The sequence below is a fragment of the Pteropus vampyrus genome, unplaced genomic scaffold (genome assembly GCF_000151845.1).
Source record: "Pteropus vampyrus isolate Shadow unplaced genomic scaffold, Pvam_2.0 Scaffold46, whole genome shotgun sequence".
Taxonomy (NCBI): Eukaryota; Metazoa; Chordata; class Mammalia; order Chiroptera; family Pteropodidae; genus Pteropus; species Pteropus vampyrus.
Window position 1 is genome coordinate 1,611,407 of NW_011888827.1, and position 10,435 is coordinate 1,621,841.

Genomic DNA, 10,435 nt, shown 5'->3' on the forward strand with positions numbered 1-10,435 from the left:
TGGTACATACCAAGCTTCAGCTAACATGTTGCCATACACAGGAACTTCATGAGACAATTTTAAATTTAAATTTCATTTTTGTTTCTATGATCAATGTGAACTTAAAAGCAATGCACTTGTTATATACATGTATAACCTAACTGCAGAAATTAATAAACATTCATCAAATATATTTGGCAAAATAATTATTTAAATGACCCTCAACACTTTCCTATCTTAAATGATTACCTTGGGATTGTGTATGACAATTGTCTCTCCACTTGGAAACTCCAATCTGCGGTGCCACTGATTCGTGGTTACAGCTTTTTTATATTCAGCCTACAATAATGGAAACAGTATATAATCCATTATGACAGATCTATATCATATTAAGGAAAATTGTGGAAAAAAATTATAACTATCATGGTAATAAAAATAACAGTAATAGAGCTCTACTATACTTATCACTTTACATATATTATCTCATTTAACTAATTACTCTCGATCATTCCTAAAAAAATATCATCCCCATTACACAGAGGCAAAAATCAAGATTTAGACAGTGTTTCCTAGAGCTACCATAACAAAGTGCCACAAACTGAGTGGCTTAAACCGACAGAAATTTATTGTCTCACAGGTCTAGAGGCTCAGAGTCTGAAATCGGGGTGGCAGCAGGGCCATGTTCCTTCTGAAACCTCTTGGAATCTCCTTCCTCACCTCTTCCTAGCTCCTGGACGTGTGCCGGCAATCTTCAGGGCTGACTGGCTTACAACTGCATCACTCCAATTCACCTGCCATTCTCTCTATGACTGACTTATAAGGACACAAGTTGCACTGGATCAGGGGCTCGCCCTATTCCACTATGATCTCGTCTTAAATAATCATATCTGCATCGACCCTATTTCCAAACAAAGTCACATTCTGACTACTGGATGTTGGGACTACAACATATCTTTTTATTTGGGGGAAGAGGGGAGGACACAATTCACAGTTGCACGAGATTACACATGGGTAAGTAGCAAAGAATGAACTGTGGTTCACTCCCACCACAGCTTTCTGACACCAAGGACCTGACTGTTCAACCATTCCCTTGCTCTTCCTCCAGATATACTACCCTGCTTTCTATAAGGCAAGAGTCTGAGGATCTCTTGAAGAAAGATTCAAGACAAGGTAAGGGAAACCTCTGGTACGCCCAAGGTCCAAAATCTTTTTTTTTAATTAGTAACAGTTATTATCTGGCAATCATGTCAAAATAGAAGAGTTTTTGTCTCCCGGACAATAGTAACAATTGCTCTAAATCAGCGCCCATCCATCTGACACTCTTCCTCACTTTAATTTTTAAATATATTTATTTTTAATTTTTAAAAGAAAGATCACAAAAATGAAATGTTTAAAGATAAGTTTCACTATCTCAAGAATTATTTTCACTTCTTCATATTCCCTTTCAATCTATATAGCTCTGTAATAAATCTTGTCTGGTAGACATATCATATTCTTCAAAATGGTCTTGGTTACTCTTGACACTTTGACCTTCCACATAAAATTTAGGAGCAGTTTACAAATTTTACTTAAAAAACAAACAAACAAACAAACAAAAAAACCCCGATGTGATTTTGATTGGGATTACATAAAATTTACAAAATAATTTGGGAAGGACTGACATCTTATATCAAGACTGTTGCATCTACGAATATAATACTTAGCTCCATTTCTTTGAGGTCATCTTTTACGTACTTCACTACAACTTCATAGTTTTTCTCCATAAAGCCCATACATATCTTTTGTTGGACTTTTTTCCTACTTAACTTTAGTTTTGATAGTGTTATAAATAGTATCTTCTTTTTTATTATGGTTTCTAACTGGTTATTCCTATTGTATAGAAACGTTATTGATTTGTGCAGTAAGTCCTCACTTAACGCTGTCAATGAGGTCTGGGAAACTGTGACTTGACTGTCAGCTCTAAACAGAACATAAGGCCTGGTCCTTGCTTGAAGCTATTCAAATATGAACTAGGGAAAATTAACATTTAAAGGCCCTTTTGCATGTTAATATTAGTGTTGTTTTAAAGTTTAATGTTAGTGTTGGTTATACCAGTTTTGATAATTCCTACATTAAAAAATAGTAACTAAAATGTTCTAGATTTCATTTCCTAGGTAAGCTGTGGAATTCATTTATTTCAAATATTTAATACTTAAATGTTAAATTAATTAAAATACTTTCAATATTTAATACTTTAATGTTAAGTAGAATTATCGTAAGAAATAAACACAATTATCTAAAACAACATTAACCATCAGTTTCAAGACAGCGAATAAGTCTCAGGACAGTTGTTCTTTCTCTGCTCTATATTCACTTTCATAAGTCAGAGGATAATTTCAAGCCTTTTACTGAATATTAATTTGAAAAGCATCTATATGCTCGGCATGTATTGTCAACAACAGATCCCAGCAGTCTAAGTTCTTTCGAAGGTTTGATAAAAGTGCCTTAATAGATTTGTGACGTGCCCCTGAAAAACATTCTATCTTTGGGTACTAAGGCCACCGTTAGCACTTCGTGACTGATGACGCCACTGAAAAAGTGACTTTTGTGCACAGAATCAAGATAGGCTCTCTTGTAAATAAAGCCTGCGCCATTGTGAGTGGTGTTAAATGGGCTCCAATGTATACAGGGCCCACATTTTTTAAAGAAAAGCATCAAGGAATAAAGCCCACGTACCTCTAGTTTCTCACTGAACTCCTCTGTATAGGGAATAAACCTGCTATCTGTGTCCCCTTTGTAAAACCAGGTACAGCGTCTCACTTCGGCTGGCTCCTCTTCCCAGTACACAGCCTTCCTCACTCGGTCATAGAGGTAAACGTCGTAGCGCCCTCCATCCGTGCCCAGAACCACACTCTCGGGGTCTGGCTGGACTGGAGCACAAGTCCACATTTTAACCCAACAGTTACAAGGTATATTTCAAATTAACAAATGAATACAGTGAATACAGTGACTAGCTGACCCTTAAAGACAAAGAACTAAGCTCACTTTTGTCTAAAAATAGAAGTTCAAGATTAATCTGTGCTGATCTAAATTATGATCCTTCTTAAGAAGAAATAGCCAGGGCGAAATTTTAAAACATGACCATAAAATAATTCAAATAACTGGTGGATTTTTAAAAATCAAATCAACAATGCTCCATGAAGTATATTTCTAAAGAATATTAATAGGTAATTTTAAAGTACCATGATGAAATATGATCAGGACAAACAAAGAAACATATTTCTATACTGCAAGACTCCTCAGAGCCTTAACACACTCCTGTGCACTATCTCAAAAGTAGATGGAGTTACGGCACTTCCAAAATTCACCTAACCGTGGAACACTTTTTTCACAGCATCTTCAGAAAGAAAAGTTCCACAGAAAAGCGCTTTGTAAGTGCCCTGTCACTACAAATGAGTAAAGGAAATAAGAAAATTGACACCCCCAAAAAAAGGAAAACAAGAAAGAAAACTGACACCTGAATTATATGAACTACTCCATTTCTCTGATTTAAAATGCCTTCAAACAAGGAAGAATGTTACTAAAATATTTCTTCAAATACCTTGCTCGAATAACTCGAGACTTATATCAGTATCATCATCTTAAGGTACAGAGTTTGGTGGGGTCTCCAAAGATTAAGGAATTTGACGTTCACAAAAAGCCATAGATAAATACTCTTTGTTTCTTCTCTTCCTACAGTCAGATATGATACACGCTCAGTGCTTACCTGAATTATAGACTTCTTCAAGATTCAGAGAGTCAAACATGCTGAAAGGCATCCACAGTTGTTTGTATTCTACCTCCTTGCAGTAAAACCAGTGGGGCTGAACAGGTTCATATTGGTTTTGAAGTATAAAAGGAGGTGGCACTTGCACAGAGGAACCCACAGGTCTAGCAAGTGCCTGCTGTTGTGGAGGGGACAACCCTGACTGCACTGAAGGAGGAACCTGGAAGGGACAAAAAAATTAAGACCATGATGTTTGTTCGAAGGAAAAGTTTGATCTATGCTTTGGGCCCATTACCAAGAGTTTGTGTATTGTTATGTTTTAAATTAAATAAAATGAAGCCCATTCTTTATCCCCAAGAGTAAAGTTAGGTTACATTCTTGATTTTAATACTGCTATCTCTGCCACTTTGGGTTGGGTTCTTAATTCTTTCTTTTAATTGGTTCTCTTTTTTTGATTTAGTTGATTTCTCTTTGAAAGTCAGTTGAATAATTAGTTGGAGAAAAAGCATAAGGGAATTTCATAAAATTTACCCAAGACAAATGTTATTCCACTACTCTCCTAAGACAGTTTAATTGTCTGGATCCAAACTCCATGAATGTAAATAAAAGAAACTACTAGGGTAATCAATTTTAGTCCTCGTAAGTGAGTGTTTCGATTGAATAGTGTAATTAAAAAATGAGAAGCTGCAATCTTTAAAGATAATAATTGCTTCAACTCTCACATGTCCTTAGATCACATTTATTATTGGCATCTTACACTAAAATCTGGAAGTACTGGCATAGGTTAACTCATTAAAATCAATTCCTACTTCAGTAAATAAATAACAAACTAAAATGTGAACCATTCAGTGAGCTACCTTTAAAAGAATGTTAACTTCAAAGCATATACCTTAAACAGAATATCCTCTGAAAATAATCTGTCATACTGATTATAAAAAGTATAGTCCTTTTCAAAACACAGGCTAAATGAGAGATTAAAAATTAAAGTGAATAATCAGGATATAAAAACGTTTCCATACCGGTGGCAAAGATCCTGGAGGCATCTGGTACACCTGAACAGGGGATCCAGAGGGTGGAGGATGGGTGGGATGGCCTGGTGTTTGGCACTGTTGCAGCTGTGGTGGTGTAATGTAAGGATTAGCTCTGCTGCTTACAGGAGTATGGCGATAAGGATTATATCCTTGTTGGGGTATTCCTTGGGGTGGGCTCCCAAAATTTGAAGGAGGGAGGCTACTTGGCTGAGAAGGCAGGTAAGTATTTATTCCCATCTGTGAAGAAGGTGGAGCACCGTACTGAGCCTTCGAAACCGATGGTGGAAAAGCATTCGACACGTCTTGGGATCCAGTGGTAAAAGGGAGAGCAGCTGGGGGCTTAGAGAATGCTGACTGTCCAGCTGATATGGCTGCGGTTGTTAACGGTGACTGTCCAATAGTCCCAAAAGGGTCACTACTGCTTGATACCTGAGAGAAATAGCTAAATGTCTGTGGGGTGGATGTGTGAGCAGAAGTCTGACCAAGGAAGCTGTCCTCCTCACCAACATCTGTGGAATCCTCTGAAAGGGACAGGAGAGCAACGGTTTATGCTCTCATTCTGCAGATATGATTCTATACAGCAGATCTAACCCCTGTACCTCTTATTTTGTCATTCAAATGTAAATTTCTGCATTACAGAAAAAAACAAACAACTTTTTCTTTGAAAACTTTTCTTTAAAACGAAAAACTAGAAAATATGAGTAAGAAACAAGAAAAGAAGTAAAAGTTATCATTCATTTATAAGCCCACCACCCAGGGACAATCACTGTTAATATTTTAGTACATACCTTCCCAACCTTTTTAAATAAACATAAATACATATAATTTATTTTGTAAATATATATAAATTATACATACTTTTATGTAAAGTTTTTTAAAATAAAAATCTATACCTGCTATTTTTACATGTTCTTTTGAATGTTCTTTTTCCCTGGTAAGAAATCAAATATTATTCCATTACCCAAATACACGTAATTTTACTTCTACAGTAACGACAAGAAACCAAAGTACAAACATTACCTCTGTTGACAAGAAGAGGTGTGTCAGGGCTCTTACCTACAAAGCACTCACTGTACAAATGCACACGTGGTATTTGTATTCACAAGGCAAAGTAGGTCAACCATGAATTGCCATCCCTAAAATCGCAGAGTATCACAACCAAGTAATTCATCATTATAGAATACCAAATCACTAGAAAAGTCATTTCTAACCAAGGGAAGCTCTCTTCACTTCCCTTTGTCCAACTTGATCTTCACTGCAGGTGTTACCAGCACCAAACTATCTTCACTTCCGCCACGGAGTCCTACGATAAAAGCATTTTCCCTCTGCCTGGCCTCAAAAGTCCAGCCCACTCTTCCTTACTAAACTTTCATGAGCCCTCAGCTCATTGTAACTTTCATTTTCCTCTCCCTAATCAGATCAGAGGGGTGGACCCACTCCCAGCACACAGGCACACTGTGGTCCCTAACCTTGAGACCTGCCAAAGGGCCTTCTTTCAAGCTCCGGGCTCCTCCTTGACCTGCTGAAAGAGCCACTGGTCTTGCAGAGATTCTGGCGTGAGCTTCTAGGTTGCTGCCATTATGTTTCATCAATTTAATTAAAATAATCTACTATTCAAAATACTCCTCTTTTTGAAAAGAAAAAAAAAATTAAAAAAATATTCCTCTAGGTTGTTTCTTTGTAACTAAAAATATCACCTGCTCAAGGCCCTTGGTCTTGTACTATTCCACTTTTCTTACACATGTCCAGTTCCCACCATCTCTTTCCAGTCATGTAAACCTCATTTGGACTCACCTGTGTTTCTCAGTTCATCTGTCAACAACTGAAAGCATGGAAAAACCTCTGTACTATCTTTTATCCTTTAAGAGAGGATCTTTTTCTGATTATCATCAATTACAAATGAAATGCTGATCTCACTCTGATGATGGTCCCACCTCAGGGGCCTTTTCTAATTAATGTGGATACATTTGACATTAAGACCCACTACTTTAATGAACACCTACCTGTATACTTGTGACACTCCCAACTCTGTCTCAAACCAAGGGTGTTATCTTTAGTTCCAGGAGCTATTTTCCAACTGCTTCCTCAATACTTTTGGCAGGCTCAGCCACATATACCCCAAACTTAATAAGCCTAAAATGGAATTTAACATCTTCACTGCTCCCCTCCATGTGCTCCTTTTACCACATCTCAATATCTCAAGAGATATTTGCGATATCCATCCCATTCACTCAAACCAGAATCCTCATCTATCAGACCTCCTCCTCTTTCTCATACCCTTCATTTAATCACTCAAATCCTCATTCAAAAAATATATACACAGTATCCATTACATGCCAAGCACAGAGCTAGGTCTTGGGGCTAAAACTGAATGAGATAAAGGGGCCCCTCTGTGCTGACAGAGCAGACTGTCTGGCCTCCAGTGTGTCACTAAGTCCCAACAATTTTATAGTTGAAAAATCTTTCACATCTGTTCCCTGCTCTTCATACCCAATGTGGCTGACTAGAGCACCATCCACTCCTGCCTGACTCCAGGCTGACCGCTCTTGCTACATCAGCTTTACTCCAGCACAATCTCAGAAAACACCAATCTTTCCAAAAACACCAATCTTTCCGAAACACACCTCTAATTCTGCCTTGTATAAAATCCTTCAAAGGCTCCCCCTACTCCCCATAGGATGCCTTCAAACTTCTCAATATGTTAAATGACGCCCCTCCCCTGCACACACTGTAGTCACACTGATCTACTGGGAGAGAGGAGAAGGGACAAGGAAAAAGAGGGAAAAGGGAGGAGGGATGGAGGGAGAAGGAAAGAGAATGTGAGCATCTACCACCAAATCCCACCCAATCTGCAAGTTTCTTACACTTCAGACTTTACATGTGCCTATCTCTCCAGACTCTAATTTCTGTGTATCTGTCAACACTGAGAGGAAGAATCACTTCCTCTGTGAGGCCCTGAAGACCTAAAGGATTTCCTCTCCCAGGTCAGCCAGCCTGAAACCCACAGCTCTGACAGCGGCCTATCAATCCCTCTCTCTAGCCATTACAAACCAGCATGACAACTATTTGCACAGTCAGGTAATGTGTTTATGTATACTGAGCAGTCATTGAGGGCAATGCTATCTGCTCTTCCGTGTCTCCCGGACATCTGGAACAGGGCCTGGCAAACGGAAGCTGCTCAACCCATGTTTTTTGAATGAATGAAATTGTTTCCTATGTGTCTCTTTCACTGAGTTGACTGTTGCTTCCAATGAGACAGGCTCTTTTGTCCTTGGAAATTCTCTGAGTTTCTAATGATCAAATCTCTTTCAGAGACGGAAAAATAATTGTTATAAAATTTTAGTTCTAAAAGCTATTAATTTTCTCATTAAAAAAAAAGCTATCTCTAAGAAATACGAGTCTCCAAGATAGGTACAGTTATCCTGTACTTGACAATGGAAATGTTTAGCACTGACACACACAAACCAAATACTGTATAGCAAAGAAGATGGGCATGAACCAAACAAGTGTGAAGCAGAAGATGATATAAAAGCCCCATATTATTCCTGCAACCTCCCACAGCATTCTGCTCCAGCCATGCTAGTTCTTCAACAAAAATGGCAATGCCTAATCTTCCAGCCACACTGTCAAAATGAGACATACATATTCCTGACTCCCATCTTTTCATTCATTCAATAGATAGCCATTGAAAATTTGTTCTACAGCATCCCAAGCACTGTTCCAGGTATAAGTTCCTGCTCTCATGGAGCTTACATTCTAGTGGGATAAGATGAATGAATATGTGTACGTGTCAGGTGGTGATAAGCACCAAGAAGAAACAAAACACAAGGAAAAGGGAATCTGCATGGACAACTGCCTCCAGTTTGCCCTTCTTCGCTTCTCTATGAAACTGTCCTTAGACCTCCAAGCAAGATAAATTATTCAATGGAAAAGTGTTCAGCATTTAATGAAGATCTATGTGCTAGGCACTAAAGATCCTAGAAAAAAAAAGGTAAATAAGTCATTGCTGCAAACCTCAAGAAGCCCACAGTCCAAAGAGAGGCATGTTTATTTCGCAAACATTTACATAATACTATGTGCGAGGGCCCATATTCAATGCTTTACAAAAATTAATTCACATATCGTTACAACCCGATGAGGCAGCATACAACAGAAATTGAAGCAGAGAGGTAAAGTAACATGCTTGAAGTCACACAGCAAGTTGCTGGCAGGGTCAGACCTTGAACACAGTCTGCGCTCCTAAACACCATGTTCCCTCTGGGTTATGCCACATAATCGTTATAAAGCAATCTCCCTACAATAATAAAGATGTGAACGAGGAGCTAAGGTGCGCATAGGAGTGGGGACCTAAGAGAGGAAATGATGCACCGTTTTTGAAAGATGAGGATTGCATTCTGCACCTCGACTCTGCAAAAATTATATGCCAATCCTAGGAGACATCCCATTATATCCTACTGTAACCTAGGAGAGGGAACACTATCTGATTTATTTGCATTCCCTGCAAGTACCTGGCTCACCGGTAGGTGTTCAACAAAAACTTGTGGAATGCCAGCGCAGGAGTGCCCGGCACTCGAAACAGAGGGCTCCTTCAGCGAAGAACAAGCCTTATGACCCGGCCCCTCGCTTTCAAGATCCCAAAGCACCCAAGCCAGTCAAACTTGGCCCCTGATAACCCTGGCCCGTAACCCAGAGGGTCAGATGCTGGCAGGAGGAAAACCTCCAGTCCGCCCCTCGTCACCCCATGCCCTCGCCCGCCTCCCCGCACACACTCGCCCGAGCGGACTCCCCCCACTCCCCCTCTCCTTACTACCTCCGGGCAGGAGCAAGGAGGCCGAGGCAGCGGCGGCTTGGGTGACGGGGATGAAGGGCACGTTGAAGCTGAACTCCGTGGCCGAGGATGAGAAGAGCAGATTGGTGCCCGACGAGGACATGGAAGCGGCACCGCCGCCACCGTTAGGTTTCCTGTCAGCCATGGCTGCGGCCCACCGTCCGTTACACGTCTCCGGGCAGCCGGTGCGGCACCACCGGCCGGAAACCAGTCACACTCGGGACCCGCACACTTCCGCACTTGCGCACAAGGGCCGGAACTCCGGGCGGCTGGACAGCGGCCCTCTCCCTGCCCCTGGCTGGCGCCGCCAAAAGTTAAGATGGCGGCGCCGGCTTCACGCCCGAGTGCTAGCACGTGACACCCTCAGCCGCCGCCCGGGCGCAGCTGGAGGCGGAGTTGGAGGCTGGGACAGGACCGTGGGAAAGGAAGCCCTGCCGGTTCGGAAACAAGGAAAGAGTTGACGCTGGAAGTCACGGATTGCGGGGGCGCGTTGGGCTTTCTAAAAGTACTGACGGGAGCGTTTAACTGGGAAAGATTTGGAGGAACAGCGGAAACCTGCAGGAGCAGGTAGCAGAGTGCTGTCCGCAGACGGAGGTATGTGAGCCATCAGCAGCCAAGGCCTAGGCAAACTCACCCATTCTAGCACCCACATCTAACCCGCCGACATGTCTTTCTGGACAGAATGGAACTCTTGTCGTGGGCCCAGAAATAGAAATGGTAAAACTTTTGAAGGTTTTAAACCATAAAGGTTAAAAAAAAAATGTTTAAAAGAGAGACCACATGATTGAAATTTAGGGGTGTGACTTTTTAAATAGCTTTCTATATATGTCTACAATGATCTGATTAGTCCCA

General features: G+C 40.6%; 1 protein-coding gene across 1 annotated transcript in view; it reads right to left on the bottom strand.

The window, feature by feature from the left end:
* Positions 1 to 9,815, bottom strand: part of SEC23IP (SEC23 interacting protein) — a 36,076-nt gene extending 26,261 nt beyond the window's left edge. Inside the window, exons 1-5 of the mRNA XM_023530073.1 lie at positions 9,566 to 9,815; positions 4,744 to 5,276; positions 3,725 to 3,944; positions 2,695 to 2,888; positions 229 to 318 (exon numbers count right to left, since the gene is read on the bottom strand). Coding sequence (XP_023385841.1) covers positions 229 to 318; positions 2,695 to 2,888; positions 3,725 to 3,944; positions 4,744 to 5,276; positions 9,566 to 9,728 — 1,200 coding nt within the window. The 5' untranslated portion in view covers positions 9,729 to 9,815. The remainder of the gene's footprint in view (positions 1 to 228; positions 319 to 2,694; positions 2,889 to 3,724; positions 3,945 to 4,743; positions 5,277 to 9,565) is intronic.
* Between the last annotated feature and the right edge of the window lie 620 nt (positions 9,816 to 10,435).